Source organism: Ptychodera flava, unplaced genomic scaffold (assembly GCF_041260155.1).
Source record: "Ptychodera flava strain L36383 unplaced genomic scaffold, AS_Pfla_20210202 Scaffold_40__1_contigs__length_1388640_pilon, whole genome shotgun sequence".
NCBI classification, from domain to species: domain Eukaryota; kingdom Metazoa; phylum Hemichordata; class Enteropneusta; family Ptychoderidae; genus Ptychodera; species Ptychodera flava.
In genome coordinates, this window is record NW_027248362.1 from 725,980 (window position 1) to 747,193 (window position 21,214).

Genomic DNA, 21,214 nt, shown 5'->3' on the forward strand with positions numbered 1-21,214 from the left:
GTGACAGACGATATATTCATAGTATGAAAGTCTACTGTACATTAAAGCATAGTGATGTTTGACAACTACATGCATGCCAGTGCACGATTTCAAAGTAGCCAGGAGGAAATTCTAATGGTCTTTTAGTGGAAATATATAGGTATTAAACGACAGTGAAACAAACAACATTAGTTATCGTGACCTTGCTAAAGTGCAATCTCGGATCATGTATGATCTGATGATCATGCCAAATTACCATGTCGGATTTAGCCCTGCGTACGATGCTGTGTGTTCCGCTACAGCTATTCGCCCCGCTCACCACAGCCCTGCAAAGACCCGTACGTAGGGTCGGTGACTTCAAATCCATTTTGGGACTTGACGTAAAAGCCAAATTACTGCCGAAATTCAGCGTTCTTGGGCCCAAGTCGTATCCCTGCCCACCTCAGCTACTCGATCGCTTCCAAAAATGCCAGTCTTTTATTCACTTTTCGTAAATAACCGTCGATGTCAGCAACTCTCTCGCTAGCCCTGCGTACGTACGCAGTGTACGCAGTGCATTCCCTGTGTGCGTTCCTAACACGTACACACAGCATCGTACGCAGGGCTAGCGAGAGAGTTGCCAACATCGACGGTTATTAACTCAAAAATGATGTCAAAATCAATGCACAACTGTCGAAATTACCCAAAATAAGCAACAGAAAACTAAAAGTTATCGCTGTGTCGAAAGGACACTACATCAACATAAAAAGACACTAGTTTGTTATGACATGGAGGTCGGAGGTAGAAGGACAGAGCATTCCCTCGCTCTCACCCAGCTATTAGTACGGGCCGCTGGTGGGATTGCCTCGCTATTAAAAGCAATGGATTCGCCGGTACTGGGGAGTACCGAGTACGGAGGCCATCGTTCTTCAGTCTATCGAAGGAGCGTTTCGTGCCAAAAAATACATGACAGCAATCAAATATACGCTAAAACCTTTAAAACGTCAAAATTCGCAACTGACCGAGAAACATGATGGCGTCAGTTTGATTTTTCAAGGTCCTTGAAAAACAACGCTAACTCGTTATGTGCGAATGCGCATATTAAGGGGAGACCCATTTGATTTCGGGGGGGGGGTATGCAGGAAGTGGGTATGGGAACTTTTTTTTGTTAGAGAGACAGCATTTTTTTATTTCTACAGTCAGACCTGCATCAATTTTTTTTTTCAAATGGAGTAGCAGTGCAATTTTTCGAATTTAAGCCAGTGTTTCATATATCACAGGATGTTTTTATTTATTCATTTTACATTCCAACAAATGACAAACAAAATGGAAAGTCGATTATATATACAACTTTAAATTATAGAACACTTTTTTGGCAAATCAACTGTGATCAGTACTATACCTGGTTTTCTTCAAAACAGTCAAGTCCTTTTAAGTTCTCAGGGGAGATGTTATCTTTTGTGGTCAGAGAAACAAGGCAACACATTGTATTTCATTATATTTGTTGTTCCTCAATTTTCATTGTCAACTTGTAATCTTTCTAACATATTTATATTGAGAGAATAATGTATTGGTTTTAACACTAGTTTATTGACTCCTATCTTGTGTTTTAAATTTTCACGATTTACAGAAGTCAAATAGTCCCATCTAGATATTGCCTATACCATTGAGATATTGCAACAGAAATCCTGAAACATGATTTCTTGGGTCAGAAAAGGGAAGGAAAACATCGAGTGCACCGAGGTGTACAGTAGTGAATGCTTATATCATAAGTGCTGGAAAAAAAACACATAAGAATTACTTGTGGTAAAAACATTTGCGTGCCTTTGGCAGCATGCCAGCAAAGAATACATGAGAATGAAGTTTCCAAAATTTTGCTCATTTCAACAGCATTGTGACAATTCCTTTTTTATTTCTGTCTGTTATGAGAATATTTTTTTCTCAAGCCATTACAGGCTTAATTTTTTTCTTTTATTTCACCTGGTGACAATTTTTTTTCCTCGAAATCCTCCATACCCCCCAGAAATCAAGTGGTTCTCCCCTAAGTGAGCCCCTGACCTATACAGGCCAGTGGATTACTTCCTCAGTAGAACTGATATGCCTGCCAGTACCGGTGTCTATCGCCTACGGAGGCCATCATTCTTCAGTCGATCAAAGGCGCCTTTCGTACCAAAAAATACACGACAGCTGCATAAGTTCATCACTGTCAACTTCATAACTATAGAACATATTGAAATACACAGTGAAACGTTCACAATGTAAAAATGTGCCCATACAGAGAAACAAGATGGCGTCCGTTTCGATTCTTCAACTCAGATTTTGTCCTATAGTTGTGCGCATGCGCAGACAGTAGCTTTAGTGAAAGTGAGGCAAAATCAAGTAAATATAAAATAAAAATGGATAAAAATATTGTTTAAAAATAATGTAAGGCATGTATCACCAAATTTTGAACATTTCTGACGGTATTTCAACTATACGAACACCCATGCCAAACATCACAATAATCAAATCAGTGGTTTTGAGGAAAAAGTGAAAATAGTGGTTTTCAGAAAAAAGCTAAAAAAGTGACTTTAAAATGATTCAATCAAAAAAAGAAAAAAGACCGTTTGAGATACATGCCCAAGTGACCACCAGACCAAATTTCAGAAAAAGTTACTGAAGCGTTTCTGAGATACCCGCGTCCACAGCATACGGCCCACTATGTTGGCCATATTGGGCCGCGCCATCACATAGTACCTTGTGCCCACAGGGCACAAAGTACTAATATATTAAGTGGTCATTAAAGGGAAACCTAAGTCCAGCGACTTTGACCGTTTATCCCTTCCAAAATCACCCGTGAGTAAAATGCAGATCAAATTTGCAACATAATTGCACGCGCTGACGACTACGGCGCAACAAAAAGAGAAGTTGAAGTAGACGACATTTATGGAAATGAGCCCGGAATTCCATGGGCGCGAAAGGGCTCATGGGAGAAGCGTGCGTGACATCATCGGCGATACAGACGATTGTAGCTTGCAGCTGGATGAGTACTGTGAACAGTTCAGCGCGTTCGTAAGACGACTATGGAGAGTTCTGACCGCGATATTTCTGACATCGATTATTACTTTTCCCTGACTGAAATCAAACCATACTAATTTGAACCAAGATATGTAATAATTGGAAAGCATCTCAAAACATCGTTCATATCTTGGTTGTTTGCGTTTTGTGTATGATTCAGTGGAGGGAGTCACTGTGCTTGTACAGACCCCGAACTGGATTGGAGAGACTGAGTGACCCTGCGATCCTTCAACGCTAGGTTTCTAAAACAGAGTTTTCTGTATCAGTCGCTTTAAATTAATTTTTGGTTCGTGAATGATACGGAATGATTGACTGATTGTATGTGTTACCGTGTAAGTCGAGCTTGGCCAGATCTTTAAGGTTGCGAAATCTCCGATATGTATCGGAAAATATTTATTCGCGATTTGACAAATCTATTATATTGTCGTCTATTTTTCGAAGCTGGTGTCGAACTTAAGAAGTGGGGCTTACTCAGATCTACAAAGTGATGAAATCACCGATATAATGAATATTTGCCCGCTATTTAAAAAATAGTATCGTCTTAAAGCTTGTTGTAAGGAATGTATTTCATACAAGACCAGCCCAAACTCCTGATGATTTCCGATATGTCCTCTGTACAAGTCCCGATCGCCAAGTAAAAATGTTTACATGTAAAGAATGTAATTTGTGCAAGGGCCTCCCGAGTCCCGATGATATCCGATCGGCCCTCTCGATGAAATCCCGTATCGACATTTAATGAAAAAAAATGCTTTACATGTAAAAAATGTATTTCGTGCATCAATAAATCTAATAATGTAAAACATACAGTATTCTTGACTACCGGCCATGGATGCTATTTTTGAACTAAGAGTCGGACAGAGGTATTCGGGTGGTCAGATCTGTTAGATGGTGAAATCTCCGATATACATCGGATATTTACCCACAATTTGACAAAGTATCATCCAGTATCAGAGTTAAAGTCCAAGTCCCTGATATTTATCAGATAAATATCCGTGATTTCGTAGACCCGGCGTGCCAACACCACACAGTGCAAGTAAATCTAGGATCGTCTGGTATCGATATTAGCCTAGAAGTTCCGGCGCAATTGATATTTATCGGGTAAATATAATATCAGCGATTTCTCAGACCCGGCGTGCCGAGACACTGTAGGCAAGAAGTCATTCCAGTATCTTGTAATATCAATATTACCAGGTATAGTCCCGAAATTGCCTATATTTATTGGTTATATATCGGAGATTTGGCAGACCCGGGATGTCAAGATAAGAGACGCTTTGTGTAGTTTCGTCTTCGGATTTTAGAGTCCCGAAATCGCCAATATTAATATTTATTTGGTTAAAACTGGCGATAGTAGGCTGATTCAGCATGTCAAGATACGAACTGCATTGTGTGGTATCGTCTTGTATCGGTATCAGAGTCCCAAAATCCCTTATAAAACAATCATCCTGAAAGAATTAGAACATAACGTTGTATCTTTTACAGATTTTAAAATTCGCCCGACTTTCTGTAGCCACTGTCTTCGAAAAAGCTGTTCTGTGGGAAGACGGTAAAAGCTGACTCCGTTTGTTCTTCCTTGAGTGATTTTTGCACTCAACTGAACAACAGTTAATTATTTTTTATGCTACTGAGCATTAAAGAGTCGTAACGTGCAGAACTGCACTCCTGCAGTCATATACTCCAATGCTTTGGTAGGCTGTCACACACGTTCTTGTATCGCCGATGACGTCATGCACGCTCCTCCCATGAGCCCTTTCGCGCCCATGGGATTCCGAGCTCATTTCAATAAATGTCGTCTACTTCAACGTCTCTTTGCTTCGCTCTGTAGTCGTCGGGGCGTGCAATTATGTTGCATATTTGAGCTGCATTTTATTCAAGGGCGATTTTGGAAGGGATAAACGGTCAAAGTCGCTGGACTTAGGTTTCCCTTTAATATTATCAGTGTTTGCACAAGTTTTAGATGCTAGAAAATCTGTCCCCTGTTTTTCATATTTGGAAAGCTGTGAGTGTTACCTTGAAAGTATGCATGTCATCCATGGGTCATGTGGGTACTAGGTGGTGCCTCTATAAGCTGCAGTCATCATGCCATGTTCAGTTCTAAAATCCTTTTAAGACAACCACTGATCAGAACATTTGGCAGTCTGTGGTTTCGCACAAATTTTGTCTCGTTATAACTTCCAATTTAAGTGCGCAATCTGAAACTGGTGATCCTGCTAATGTTTTCACAGAGACAGTCACATTTTTTAAACGCTGCAGATGATTGTCATTTTTTTTTTGTCTGGATAAATTTTCGTCGTGCGACTGTGCACAGCATTGTCTCTGGAGCATCACAGAAAACTATCAGTATTCATAACATTTGCTGAGACAGTTTCTTGTAAAATATTTTGAAGAAAACCTATTAAAATTGGAAAGTTCATAGAAAAATTCAATCTGCATATCGTCAAATGACAAATCTATGACAACTAAGATTTCTGGCTAAGATTTCCGGCTCGTTTCTACCTCCATGCACAGACAAACACTTTGCTGTACGTCATTCAACCATGCGCGGTCCGGACTGCATTTCGACTGTCTTTCAGGCTGATGTTCTTGATGTCTTCTCGGCGGTTTCATTGTTTCCAATTTTTTCATGTCAGTTGCCGTTTTTATCCCTAACTTTCTTTCCCAGCTGAAGATACTATCCATCTAAAGCATTTGTAACTGCCCGCTTCCCTCAATCCGCTTCAACCATCCACTCGGAAAGTTGACAGCATGTGAGTGTTTGGGTGTCTCGAAACTACCGTAATGCATGGCACACCAGTACAGTATCTGAGTACACGTACACGACCCCGGGATCTTGAAACCTTTTCACGCATGCTCATGTTAGCACAGGTCAAAGTCCAAAGCTATAACCATGTGTCGATATATGCGCCGATGATAGGGCCAGAGTAGTTTTTGAAAGGCGAGATATGACAGTATTTCCCCGGAATTCATAATCTTAACCGAAATTCAGGGTTCAAAAATAACAAAATTATTCGTAAATGGCCGACCGGGCATCTATTTTTTTTCATAAATTTTCATTTTTGTTCGTAATTTACGAACGTTACGAGCGACAGCAAGAGCACAGACTAAGTTTCAACCCAATCTGACCAATGCTTACTGAGTTTTAGCCATTTGCAAGATTTTTCCTTTTTTCCCCTCATTTGCATATTTTTGAACAAACTCACATCTCCAACCCCAGGTGCACCTGTACAACAAATACTAAGACAGCAGCTGTTGCTTTTTAGGAGTTTTTGATCTGGACGAACTAACAGACAGACATACATATATACATACATACAAACACACAGACGCCATTTTGCCACCTTATAAGAATACCTACATTTGCATATATACATATGCATATATGGGAGCTAAAAATGCATGGATGTGAGGGCGCTTCCCCCATAGCTTTACACAGGCATGTAAATGTAGGTATATGATAATTTATAACACTCTGCTTTCTGCATCAAGCACTGTAATTTCCCACGAGGACATCTGTATACTTCAAGATATATACATATGACAAAACTAAAGTTAAAAATCATCAAAAGTTACAGCTATAGGCCCTCTAAATATGCATAGACACTATGTGTAAATGAATTTTCTTATTTCTTAACTCATAAAAAAGGTTTCAAACATACTCACATTTCCTTTTCTTCCACATATTTCTCTTAAAATCACATTTTGGCTGACTTGTGTCTGACCACTCTGTTGGGAAAGGAAAAATGAAATGTTGAAAATTACCGTGACGATGTGTGAACTGTTCAACATCAAATCCTGGTAAACTGGTAGTTAAATAATAACACAAGCTAGGAAGGACAAGATCACAGTTTGTTGCCCGCCTGAGGGTTGGTGCTCATGACAGTAAATATTGATGATGCCCGAGCCGAAGGCGAGGGTATCATCAATATCGGTATTCCAGAACGTGGTAGCAGGCTATATAAGTGCACGCAACAGGGCTGAATTGCTAATAATTCAATAACCAATCATGACAACCTGGTTTGAAAATTTTATTTTCAATACAATACACAGAACAATACAATGTACAGCACAGAATGTCTAAGGAGGGGCTTCAGGAAAGTCACCTGTATATGTTTCAATCACCCAAGATGGTAAACATACCAGTTAGGGAGCTTGTCATAATCAAAAGGCCTGTAATCCTGCATAGTCGTGCAAGACACTGTTTGCGGATGCCTGACACAGCGTAGCAACGCAAAGCAAGTGTTTATTAACTAATTACGCTCATGAATATTGTCAGTAGACAATGAGCACGCCTGCACTGTAGCCGTCAAAGGCTTGTCATGTAGCTCCATGGGGGTCACAGTTCAGACTTAGATGTCGGCGCAGTGTCGTTACACGTTATGCAGATACTTAGTGTCACCCCATCCATTGTTAATTTTTATCAAAATCATGCATGCTCTATGCGATCTGATATTTGTTATATAGTTGCCAGTGCAATAAAAAGTGACAATTTTGCGTGCGACATTGTATTTTTACCAGATTTTTGAATGCCTGTGTGATGATGCCACATGAAACAACTCATTTTAATACTCAACACTCGTAAATGGTAACGTTGACAACAGAAACGGTTCATTGCATCAACTCATAAATATTTGTGCATCTCATGAATATTCTATGTGCGGTATCGTTGCCTTGCAGTACCCTGCATTGTCACGCAGGATGACGTAGGATGACGGGCCTTTCAATTTCGACAAGCTCCCATATGAACTGTCAAAATAGTTGAAATCACTAATAACTGGACCACTAAAATTATTTTGGCTTTGTTAATTTTCTAATAATTCAACTATTAAAATCATAATAATTTTTTTGTCAAATTGATAGGGTTTTTATGTATGGTAGGGAAGAAACAAAATGTTTCAGACTACACAGTGGATCAATTTTGCTTTAACTTTCCCAAAGCTAAAATCACAATCCCTGAAAGAAGTATAATTGTAGAGTATATAAGACACTATATATAAGACACCCTTTCAAGAATGTTGGCCTCCGATCAATTAAATTTAATAATTGAGAATGAGAGCAACTGAAAATGACACTAAAATTCAAACATAGGGCCAAAGTCCCTGAAGCTACTATAGACATGGATACAATATTAAGTATTTCCTGACTGTATGAAATTATCTCACTTAGGTCATCCTAGGGACTTGTAAACCAAATATTAAAGCTGACTGACCAGCGGTTTTGAAAAAACAAGCAACTCAACAGTTGACAGAGCTCTGCTGTGTTATGTAGAGAATAACCTTTTGTGACACATGTATTGATGAAGAAGGTGGATTATAATCTTTGATAGCTCATTTCAGGATGGCCTGACCAAAAATGGAAAAAAAAAATCCGTAAAAATTCAGATTTGCATATTTGAACAAATCTAAGTTGGGTTAACCCTAGGGACCTGTATACCAAATAACAAAGCTGTCTGACCAGTGGTTATGAAGAAGATTTTTTACCAAAAACACCTTTTTTGGCGCTAATTTGCATACATACATACATACATACATACATACATACAGACTGACGGTGCACGCCGGACGGATACCCATCCCAATAGCTTCTATAGACTATATTAGTCTATAATCTATAGTAGCTAATAAACGAGAGTTAATTACATTCTAATTAAAGTAAACAAGACTTGCTTAAATCAAGATTTACGTCATAAAAAACAGCATATCTGTCAGGTTATAAAGAATCTTAAGCTGGTTACCTTTATCAGTATTTTCATCCTATTAACCAAGCACATTTTAACTTTCAAATTAACATTGTAAGTAAGTTCTGTTGAATAAGTTGAGATTGTACATACTCAGAGAAAGCACACTGAAGAGACAAATCTTCGAAACTTAAGAAGTTCAAGGTCATCAAAAGCATTATAAGGAATCATATAACTTTCATTGCACTGTTTACACAGATTGCATAATTGCTATAAATAGCACATGAGGAATCTTACAGCCCAGCTTTACCATAAAAACCCTATCACTTTGACCACTCTTTTAATTGACCACTCTATTTTTTTCCTCAAAAAGTAATTTTATTTTATCCTTACCAAGTCAACCATAAATGGAAATTAGAACTTTCTCTATCTCTATCTCTATTGACTATTTTGAGCAATTTCTTTTAGATAACATACAGGCCACAATAAATGCCGGTTCAGAATATGTCAAAGTTGGGATTCAGGAAAGTTGCCTTTACATGTTTTAATCCTCCAAGATGGTAAGCATTTCACTATGAACTGTCAAAAAAAGTTGAACTTTCTGATAATGCTACACTAAAATTATTTTGGCTTTGATGATTTCCAAATTAATTCAATTATTTAAAATCATATTAATTATTTTTTTCTGGGTGAATTGATAGGGTTTATACAGTACAAGAATTATATACAAAGTAAGTCAAATTTTGACCAAAAATGACAAAAAGAATTCCTTAAAAATACACATTTGCATATTTCATCACAATTTGAACAAATGTAAGTTGGGTTACCTCTAGGGACCTGTATACCAAATAACAAAGCTGTCTGACCAGCGGTTATGAAGAAGAATATTTTTTACCAAAAACGCCTTTTTTGGCATTAATTTGCCTATTTTCTACAATATCAAAAAATTAAAAAAAAGCAGTTTCTCAAAATCATATTTTTCATCCACACAACAAATATCAAATCAGTAAGCACTGCGGTTCTCAAGATATTTGAGTGGACGGACGCCTCACAAACGGACATACATACATACATACATACATACATACATACAGACTGACGACAGACGCCGGACGGATACCCATCCCAATAGCTATACCCATCCCAATAGCTTCTATAGACTATAGTCTATAGTAGCTAAAAACTCCTGTACAGTCATAAGAGTTTAAGTATTTAGTGCTTCATGAATTTGAACAAACCTTGACAGAAACATGTTGCTGAAAAGTACTGGTAAATAGAAATTTAGAAGTTTGTCACTTACTAAAGTAACTGTAATGTCTCCAAAACTTCTTTCTTCATCTTGGTCTGCCCAATACTGTTCACATTTTGGCTAAACATATGGAGATATCAAAATAGCATAGTGATACTTAGAGGTTATTACCCAATATCGCCTGTTCCTGTGTCGTATCAGCATGAGTGTCATTTGTGCTGCATCAGACACGAGACGAAGTCTCGTGTCTGACGCAACATAAATGACATGAATGCTGATATGACACAAGGAACAGGCGATATTGGGTAATAACCGATTTATCATATACCCATGCCCATAATTTTACTAATAGAACGAAAACCTTAAATTTTGAGGCTTTACTTTATTGCGACTTGCTCATAAATATCAGAATGTTTATGTGAACAGGCTTCATTCATAAAGTATACGACGAAGCTGTCAACATCACGCGTGACATCGCTGCAAGTCGTCCATATCTCAATGAAACCCAAGAAGAAAGACATGGGGATGCAAAAATCGTCATACAGAAGGAACTTTTTAAGGTGCAATATGCTATTACAATTGTAACTGATCAAAAACTGTGCTCAGCTGATTTCGATCGTCGTATGGTACGGAGCTCGCGTGGAGAGGGGACGCCATTTTGTTAGTTTACCCTGAAGGTTGCCATGTCAACAGTTGTTGCGTGCGTGACATTGCTGTCACGCCATGCGCTCACCACCTGTTCGGGGGAGACCGTGCACAGTGCTGGCGCCATGCAAATGGCAGAATGTTCGCTAGAACTTGACCAAAAAAAATATCATGGGAAAACATTTCAAGACTCAAATGTTATTTCTGTATTTTGCAACCAGACATACCCGTGTTCTTTGAAGCCCCTCAAGTTTTTACGTCGGCGACATCGCTTCGCAAGCGGGGAGCGGCAGCCATTTTGTTGTTTACGTTGTTTACCAACAAACTGCTAATGTAGTTCGGGAAAACTCTAAAACTGATGACGTTCATCATGCATATCTCGACGTTTACCGTGAAATATCACGGCTGATATTTTACAGTGAACGTCACTAGGATGTAGCAATATGGGCAATATGGGCATGGGTATATGATAATGAGTCTTATTTGAACAAAACTGACACAAGTTTGACAAAGCTCTCTGATAGCTATCAGACAGGCACTCAAAGAGCAAAGATATTTTAGCTCAAGATTAGGAATTTTGCCCTCATGATTTGACATCATTTTAATTTCAGCATCATTTGAATAGTAATTAGCATGATTTAGTCATGATGATAATAGTCTTAAATGAGACAGCATATGTAACAGCGTCAGTGACACTTGTCTCACATTTGGTTCGATGTGGCAGACCCTAATGAGTGTACATACAACATTAATAATAGCTTATGTAGGCCTTAGCTTGTCATAATCATAGTGTCAAGTGTCAGGTGAACACAGTTTGCTGCATAGTCCATCAAATACAAAGCAGGAGTATGTAATGGTTGGCAACTTGCAATGGACACACACACATACAACACCATCCAGCCTGGTACATCAAAATTAGTGATACAATCTACCATACCAAGGTAAAGATAGATAGATAGATAGATAGATAGATATAATTTATTGTCCATAAAAACATGGAAAATTGTCTTTAAACATCAGGACCGCTATAAAAACACCAAATACGGATAACACCATACAAAACAGACAGACACAACACTATATTAAAAGTTCCTACTTAAAATGGTGTTTGCTCTGGTTCTCCTGATGGAATCAGACATATTCATATTTAAGGTAGCGGTAAAGGCTATTTTTGCACCAATTCTTTTCTCAGAGTTAATGTCAAGTTTCAAGTGTAAGAATCAAGATATTTAGTTCAAATTTTCAGGATAACTCCCTTAGTTAATACTTTCTCCAAAGAATATAATAATGGTATATTTGTAGCCATGATTTTGAAATATGACACCAATCAATATTAAAATTTAATTTTTCATATTTTTTTACATCTTTGAATTTAATAATAAATTAATATTACCAAATTAGTTATAAATATGTTGACACTATTAATTGTAAGATTTGTACGGCAGGATTTGTAAATAAAATTTGTTTTTATGATTTTACATGGGTTTACATATCAAAAAATTATTAAAAATTCTTTCAAATTTCAAAATGTGATTTTTCAAAAAGTACTTCAAATACAGGAAAAATGTGCCGTACAAATCTTATCTGTAACCTTGTTAATAGGCTGTAAAAATTCCATGTCCATATCTCATTTCAAAGGTTGGATTAAATTGGTATAAAATTATGTAGGAAAACTGTTATTCTCTCAAAAATGTTGAAAACAAGCCATATTTGCACCCCTCTTTTGAAGTCACAGAGCAGTCTTTTTGGTTAATCTCAGTTTTGACACCTCTTTGACACTCAAAGAATCTAAAAATGCTTTTATAATAGCAGTCACGCATTCTGAATGCAAGCACTGCCTTGTCAAACTTTCCTGAAAAACTGTAAAAAATGACTTTCCCTTTTCAAACATTTTTTTAAAAGCTAGGGGACCTCTATAATAGTTAATACACTAAGGACTCCCCAACTTCCTCTTATTTGGTCAGTTTTTCAGAAGTTTCAACGGGCTATAACTCTGCAATGCCTTTGTGCCCAAATGTCTAGTTTTTTTTATTCCACAGAGAATGTTGACTACTTTTATGTTTTAATAGTTTTATTGAAGTTTATAACTGACGCTCTAGCCTTTACCGCTACCTTAAAACAGCAACTGCTGACGGTATAAATGACTTCTTAAAAAGATTCTTCCTAGCCCTGGGCACAAGTAGACGGCGTCCCGAAGGCAGATATTGAAACTTGTCATTCAATGGGTGAGATTTATCACCAAGAATGGATAAACCTTTCCTACGAAGAGCATAAGTATATACAGTTCTCCAAGATCTTTTAACTTTGTCCCGACAAGTCCACTATATATGTTTACAATTTTCGTTAGTCGCATTCTCTCTTTAACAGAAATATGACCAAACCATGTGACAATGTTATAAGTTAGAATGCTTTCAATACAGCAACGATATACAGAAACAAGGATGTGACTGCTAACATTGAAACTCTTTAGCTTCCTCAGAATAAATATTCGTTGGTGAGCTTTCTTATAAATTTTGTCTGTATTCTCTTTGAAACTTAACTTCTGGTCTACTATGGACCCTAGATATGGAAATGATGATACTATTTCAACCTGTTGGTTGTCAATGGTAACAGATTCTACTTTTTCTAGCTTTCTGCCATTATTAAGAACCAACTCTTTCGTTTTTTTGATATTTAAGGTAAGAAAACTGTCTTTGAACCATGAACACAGGCGATTAATTTCAGGAAAGTAGCGTGACAAGGATACTTCGCCTTTTAATCTGGCAACTAGTGCCATGTCATCAGCAAACTTAAGCAAAGTCAACAAATTATCCAATAACATGATTTCGTTCGTGTAAATTGAAAAGAGTACAGGCGAGAGGACGCAACCTTGTGGCGCACCAGTATTCAACGTTAGTTCATCGGACATTGCACCATTTAAAGTTACACATTGAGGTCGATCGCTTAAAAACTGCCTTATCCAAAGAATGATAGAATGATTAACACCTAAATCCAATAGTCTTTTTATCAAAAGGTGTGGTTGTATTGTATTAAACGCGGAGGAAAAATCCATGAAAAGAATGCGTACATAATTGGCTGGATGGTCAGCGATTAGATTTACTAACATTAGACTAGCGTCCTCTACCCCTCTTCTGGGCTTGTAGGCAAATTGTAATGGATCCAAGCGATCAGCCACAGATGCCGTCAACCTGTTACTAACCAACCTTTCCATACATTTAGCAAGTATCGAGGTCAAGGCCACAGGTCGATAGTCATTTAGTTGGGTGTGGTTTCTTTGGGACAGGGATCACAGTGGATAATTTCCATGATCGCGGTACAAAGTGGGTGTTCAAAAACAGTTGAAATAAACGAGTAAATACATGACTTAACTAATAGGCACATGTTTTGAGGACTCTACCCTTCAGACCATCTGGACCAGAGGCTTTAGAAGGGTTGAGTTTCAGAAATGAATGGATGACCTCTTCCTCTTTAACGTTAATTGGCAAAGGAATGAGAAGTTGACATGTCATTTCGCATTCTTTCTTAAAATCATGTACATCAAATCTTGCATAAAACTGATTTGTTTGCAAAACCTTTCGGATCCTCAGTACATATTCTGTTTTTCTTACGGTGTTTACCCATCATCATATTAAGACCTTTCCATGCATCTTTCGCCTTTAAAATTCGTAGATTTTTCTCAACTTTATCTTTATAATTAATTTTAGCTTGTCGAACCTCAATCCTAAACTCTTTCATTACCTCTTTAACCTTAATTAAGTTTCCATCTTTAAACACTTTTTTCTTCTCAATCAATTGGCTCCGTAGGTCCTTACTGACCCATGGTTTATTATTAGGAAACATTCTCACACGTTTCGTTTCAATCAAAGAGTCTTCACAAAATTGAATGTACGAAGCAATAGTATCCGTTAGTTCCTCTTTGTCTGCACAACTTTCGAAAAACACACACCAGTCAGTGCTTTCAAAACATGCTTGTAGTTCTCTATACTTTCAGTCGTCCACATCATGATATCTCTTGTTTCCGGTTTCGTGGTCTTTAACTTTTGTCTGTATTTTGTCTGTAAAGATGTCCTTTTGAGATATTGTACAACATGGAACAAGTCATCACTGATGACACAGTCCTCACTTGTTAATGGGTACTTTAATTACAAGTCCTCTGAGAGGAAAGAGTCCTCTTCATTAATTAGGTCTGTGATTAAAAATACTGTGATACAGATGGGGCTTAATGGCCGAGAATGAGTTCCATGGTGGTGAAAACAAGAAACCAATGTAGGCCCCAATCCTAACTACAAAAGGTCATAAATGAGTCAATTAGTAATTAATCGACAGGATGTTACCAAACATTTTTGCATCCTATCATAACACTTACAGATTATCATCGTTACCATATTTCATAAAGTTTGATGCAGTGCTTCTGGACATTCACCCTAAAAACAAAAACTTCATCATGTAAATGCAAATCATCAATAATTCAAACCATACCGCTGAGTGTCATTGAATTGTATTTACAACACTATCAGATCAACATCTGTATCAAGTTTCATCAAATTTGATGCAGTATTTGTGGATATATCACTCTCATTAGGAAAGTTTATTACATTATGCAATTACAAATTAATTAACATGACACTGATAAATGTCTTATTCACTGTTAAAGCAATGTGAGCTTAACATCTGTACCAAGTTTCATGAAATTTGATGCAGCAGTATTTCTTGACATATCAGCCTAATTACGACTAGATATGAACTGAAAATGCTCACGTGTTTCATTATATTGCAGTTATGTGTAAATTTGAACCTTTGCCACATGTTTGCAACTTCATCAACCCTTTTCCTACCAAGTCCATATTTTCACCCACTTGGCTTGGTCTGTTATAGCATCTTTAGTCCCAAAAAAATCAAGTTTACAGTACTTATGTTTTCAACAGCTTTCAAATGTACAGTATTATGTTAAAATACACCATATGCAATATGTTGTGCTTCATTAATTTTAACCATCTTGACCTGGTGGTGAAATATGGACTTGGCAGGAAAAGGGTTAAAAAAGACAAAGTGTATATGTATGGCATAAGTCAATGTCCTTGTAACAACTCAGATTTTGTTAAAATTGGTTGAGATGTGCCTGAGTTATGGCTGTGGACATGAAAAAAAGGAAACAAAATGCCACCACGTGGCCATATTGACATGTATCGTGAAACAAATCCACACGCATATGCATGACATAGGTCAATGTCCTTGTACCAACTTTGAACAAAATCAGTTGAGACGTGCCTGTGTTATGGTTCTGGACATGAAAAAATTGACAAAATGGCCGTCATACGGCCATATTGGATCATATCGTGAAACAAATTGGTGTACATATGTATGACATAAGTTGATGTCCTTGTACCAACTTCGAATAAAATCGATTCACTCATGTCTGAGTTATGGCTGTGGACATGAAAAAATCGTAACATAATGGCCGCCACGCAGCCAATGTACTTGATCTTACCTTAACCCTTTTCCTGCGAGACAGTATCACTTCCCAATCAGCTAAATCAGTCAAAAGCAGTATTGAGCCAAAACATGACGTATTTTCACCCACTGGGCTTGGTCTATTATAGCATCTTTAGTCCCAAAAAAATCAAGTTTACAGTACTTATGTTTTCAACAGCTTTCAAATGTACAGTATTATGTTAAAATACACCATATGGAATATGTTGTGTTTCATTAATTTTAACCATCTTGACCTGGTGGTGAAATATGGACTTGGCAGGAAAAGGGTTAAAAAAGACAAAGTATATATGTATGACATAAGTCAATGTCCTTGTAACAACTCTGGTTTTGTTAAAATTGGTTGAGATGTGCCTGAGTTATGGCTGTGGACATGATAAAAGGAAACAAAATGGCCACCACGTGGCAGTATTGACATGTAACCCAGTGTTGGCGCTAGGAATTTTTTCATTGTAGCCACAGTCTGTTAGTGTGGCTAAAATGATCAAATTTTTTTTAGCCACAAGCAATTTTTATTAGCCACACCCAACAAATCAATTTTACATACAAATTGCACAAACCCTATTTTCAATAACGTTTGTACTTTATTATCCAAATGTTGGGCCAGGGCTATTATACATACACTTTAATTCCTCGACAGATAAACTGCTGAGCACATTTTCTGCCAATTTTATAGTTGCAGATAATAGTGACCAGGAGCACAGTAAAACTCCAGGTCCTTTGTGAAAGTTGTCTGTCCTTCAATTAAAAAAAGATATGTATTAAACAAAAATTGGTTGTAACTTCCTTTCAGATCTGTATTTTATGAATGCTGGTGAATAAATTGACCCCTTTCTTTATAGACAGGGACAAACAAACTTTTGTTTATTTTTAACTTTTATTATGACACAAACAACAAATAGGTCTGCTAGAGTTCTTGGAACAAAACTTGCACAACATGTCATGAAAAAATCATCGAAGTCTAATCATTGGCCATAATTATTCCTCTTTTTTATTTTTTACAAGATTTAAAAACTGCTGTATATACCGCTATCTGGTGATCTTCACAAAATTACAGTGATTGCCTGACTATGCAGGGCATTTTCCAAAAAGTATCAAAGAAAACTATTGGTATTAAAAAATTGCTTAGGTTTTAAGACTTAAGTCAGTGAAAAATCAAAAGAGCAGTTCGACAGTACGACAAATCTAAGATCAACCGACTCATCTGTAGTCTCACATTTTATACTTTAATGCACAGACAAAAACCTTGCTGTAATTTGTTCGACCATGGTCTAGGACCGTGGTTCGTCTGTCTTTGTTCTCATCATGGTGGTTTTCTTATTTCCTTACTTTTTGTAAATTAGAAGTTATTTTAAACCTAGTTACTTTCCCAACTGAGAACAATCAATAAACTCTTTGTAGTTTGCAACCGTAGCTGACCGCAAGCCGCATCGAATCGTACCGCGCATTCGTAACACATTTGCATTGTTTGGGTGTCTTGAAACTACCCAAACCGTACACGGACCCAGGGTACACAAACTGGGGATCTTGAAACTTTTTCGCGCATGCTCATTTTCGCCCTGGGCAAAGTCCAACGCCATCACTTCAGTCTCACGCTCAACAACTCTGCCGTCGATCCCCGGGCGTCGATCATCGGTCATCGACGTACAACAGAGCAACAAATTATTTTGTTCAAAGGCTAGATATTTGAATGACTGAATATTTCGATAATTTGACTGATCTAAGGGTTATTTTGATTCGTTAAAAGTGACAGAACCGGCGTGATTAACGATGATGCACGCTGTTTTGAATACGCGTTGTGCTGCTATGCTAGCGTGAACTCAAGTTACCCTTCACGCTTGCACCCTGACGCGACGTACGTCATGTACGTGGTTAAATGTTTGGTACGATGCTTGCAGCATTTATGCTGAAAATTTTTGATAGCGGAAAATAACGTACACTTATTTAGAAAAACGACTAGTTGTTAGAATAGTGGGCTACATAAATAATCCATTACATATTTTGGATCGATCACAATGAATACCCGCATGTCGAAATTCTTGGTCCTTGGGAAAACAGTCGGTCTGGGATCGCAGGACTGACGCGACTTTCGAAGACAACGTCTTGGGTCAATGATCCCAACACGGCATCCATTCACGAGCTTTCGCCACGCGTGGCGAAGGCGTAGCAATTTTTTTCGCCACAACGGACATTTATTCGCTATTTGCGACTGTGGCGAACGTTAGCGCGAACCCTGTAACCTGAAACAAATCCACACGCATATGTATGACATAGGTCAATGTCCTTGTACCAACTTTGAACAAAATCAGTTGAGACGTGCCTGTGTTATGGTTCTGGACATGAAAAAATTGACAAAATGGCCGTCATACGGCCATATTGGATCATATCGTGAAACAAATTGGTGCACTTATGTATGACATAAGTTAATGTCCTTGTACCAACTTCGAATAAGATCGGTTGATACATGTCTGAGTTACAATTCCGGACATAAAAAATCGTAACCATATTCAATCTTATTGTAAACCAAATTGACGTGCATATGTATGACATAAGTCAATGTCCTTCTACCAACTTAGAATAAAATGGTTTAAGACATGCTTGAGTTATCATGGCACCGTACATGAAAAAATCGTAACAAAATGGCCACACAGTGGCCATATTGGATCGTATCACAAAACAAATCAATGTGCATATGTGTTACATAAGAAGTAATCCTTGTACCAAGTTTGAATGAAATAACTCCAGGCATCTCTGAGATATCTGCGTGAACAGATGGACGGACGAACATAAGAACGCACGCACAGATATGACCAAACCTATAAGTCCCCTGGACCATGTCCATGGGGACTAATTAATGTAAACAATATTTGGTAATTCATCAAGCAGTAATATTTAAGAAAACAAGCTATTATTGGCTTGGAGGTCTTTGGTTGTGTTTCTGTAAAAATATCACCAACATGTCACATTTTGACTCACAGTTGCTGACATTTTAACGAAGTTTACACTTTTGTTGCTCATTATTTTTTGTTTAGCATACTTTTTGCCAATGATAACTTAATTCAAACAAATCCCCATTTACAGTGTAGCATGCACCTACACATCATATTAAAAGCCTTAGCACGAAGTGAGATTATTCTGCCATATGTAAATTAGTAATGAATATGCATAAGGTCTAGATATACACACACACGCATATGCTAAACAGATGACTTTCCTTGGCCACGCCACTGGAGGATGTTGACTATGGAGGCTAGACGTTCCACTGTACCTGCCACGTCGTCACCACGTCTTTCTACTACTACTGCAAGCTTCGTAAAAGCTCGTGGCTCGACAACACCGAGTGAACCTTATACTGGTGGTCGGAACACCAATGCCGCTGCTCCTGTTGCTGCGACTTTGAATGCTGCAGCTCTACCACCTGTGCAAAAGACTGGCGACGCCAATATTGCAGGAACGGCAAATACAGGGGATGGCCACGTCGCTCAGGCTCAGGTATGGTTGTTTCTGTTACTTTGTTTTTTTAAAGGGATATAGTTAGGTATGGAGAAAAATAATCGCAATCATACCAATCCATAATCCAATAACACTAGGTCAAAATTTGTAAGACAATAGTTGTAAACATAGACACAAAACAGCACAGAACAGACAGTAAATAGACGGTACACAAACAAAGTCAAATTCATGAAAGAAAGATATATGGACCTCTGGCCAAAAGACCAAGAAGTGATGTCAGGTGTTTCGAAAATAGTAAGCGCATCCTGCCCCACATGTGGCACCCGCCATATATCAATCTGTAAGTCAGATAGGTAGTGGTCACTAACTAAGGCCCAATGTCACCGATGCCATCAGTGATCATTTGTCGAAGAGAGATATTGTATTTATCTACCAGCTTGCGATACCTGCCAAAAAAGCGTTTGAATGTAGAGACAAGTCTTGCTCTGGTGTAACCTTGATTTAACAGTTTGAAAGAGAGATGGCCATGTCTCTCTACAAAATCACCATATGAACTGCATGCTCTTGCATATCGTATAAGCTGGGAAATGTATACCCCATAAGCAGGTGAGAGTGGAATATTACTGATGAGGTGTGGAAAATTAATTACCGTAAAAACCCGATCAATTCGACCAGAAAAAAATAATTACGATTTCAAAATCGTCGATTTATTAGGAAATTAAAACTGCCGAAATAATTTAGTGGTCGAATTAATTGGAACGACGAGGATGAAATTTACGCGAGACATGTTTGCCATGTTGAGACCGCTTCAAAGCATGGACTGTGAAATTTTGTGAGGTCAACAAATTAGGTAACAAAAAACCTCAAACGCACCTAGGTGTCACATCAAAATCAAAGTGGCCGCGATTACAGACGGAGCGATCTGTGACACTGTCACCGGCCGCTCGACGGACGACGCGTAAGTTGACATCGTGTGCCAGCCCTTGGAAATATATTGTAACTCCCTGACAGGCAGATGAGATAGTCTAATGGCGTTTGATGCATTGAAAGTTTGTAAAAATAATAAATAATGACATCACCGATCATAAGAAACGTGGTGTTGAAGATAATATTTTTTAAGAGAAGACTATGCCGACCATATTTCTGTAAGTGTAAGTATTGTCTAACTTTGGAAAACCAACATCTGAAGATTTACTTCAACCAACACTTTTATATTTATTCTACTCTTATTATAAGATTAGTCGAATTTCTGGAAAGTAGGTGTACATTTTCGATGTCTGTGTATCGTCTATACCGAAGTCATATCCGAAACAGTATAATCAGATCACGACAGCGTAAACCTCTCTCTCTCTCCCTCTCTCTCTCCGGCATTTCGATATTTTATATTGTCGACATTTATATATAAGTCTGAAGTTTCAGGTCACTGCTCAATGCAAGTAGTTGATGTCAACCTTCCGTATCGGGCATGGTCTCTATCGTCACTCAAATCGTTAGTTTTTTCCTGTTATATTCGATATCAGACTCAAAACACAACGTGAACAATGCTGATAATATATTGCATATTTCGTATCGAAAACCGGTAAAGTTCGTAACTAGTGACATGTCGCGGCCTGGAGAAAGTTCATCACCATCGATCGAATGTCCGTGATGCTTTTGCTGCCAAATAGACATATTGACATAAGACATATTGC

The 21,214-nt window shown here is 37.8% G+C and overlaps 1 protein-coding gene across 4 annotated transcripts in view; it reads right to left on the reverse strand.

Moving 5' to 3' along the window:
- Nucleotides 1-21,214, reverse strand: part of LOC139127976 (tyrosine-protein phosphatase non-receptor type 12-like) — a 338,072-nt gene that overhangs the window by 242,156 nt on the left and 74,702 nt on the right. For 2 of the 4 annotated variants that reach the window (XM_070693828.1, XM_070693827.1), the window contains exons 5-6: nt 9,987-10,055; nt 6,673-6,735 (exon numbers count right to left, since the gene is read on the reverse strand). The exons of the other annotated variants lie outside the window; for them this stretch is intronic. In XM_070693828.1, coding sequence (XP_070549929.1) covers nt 6,673-6,735; nt 9,987-10,055 — 132 coding nt within the window. The remainder of the gene's footprint in view (nt 1-6,672; nt 6,736-9,986; nt 10,056-21,214) is intronic. 4 annotated transcript variants of the gene reach the window in all.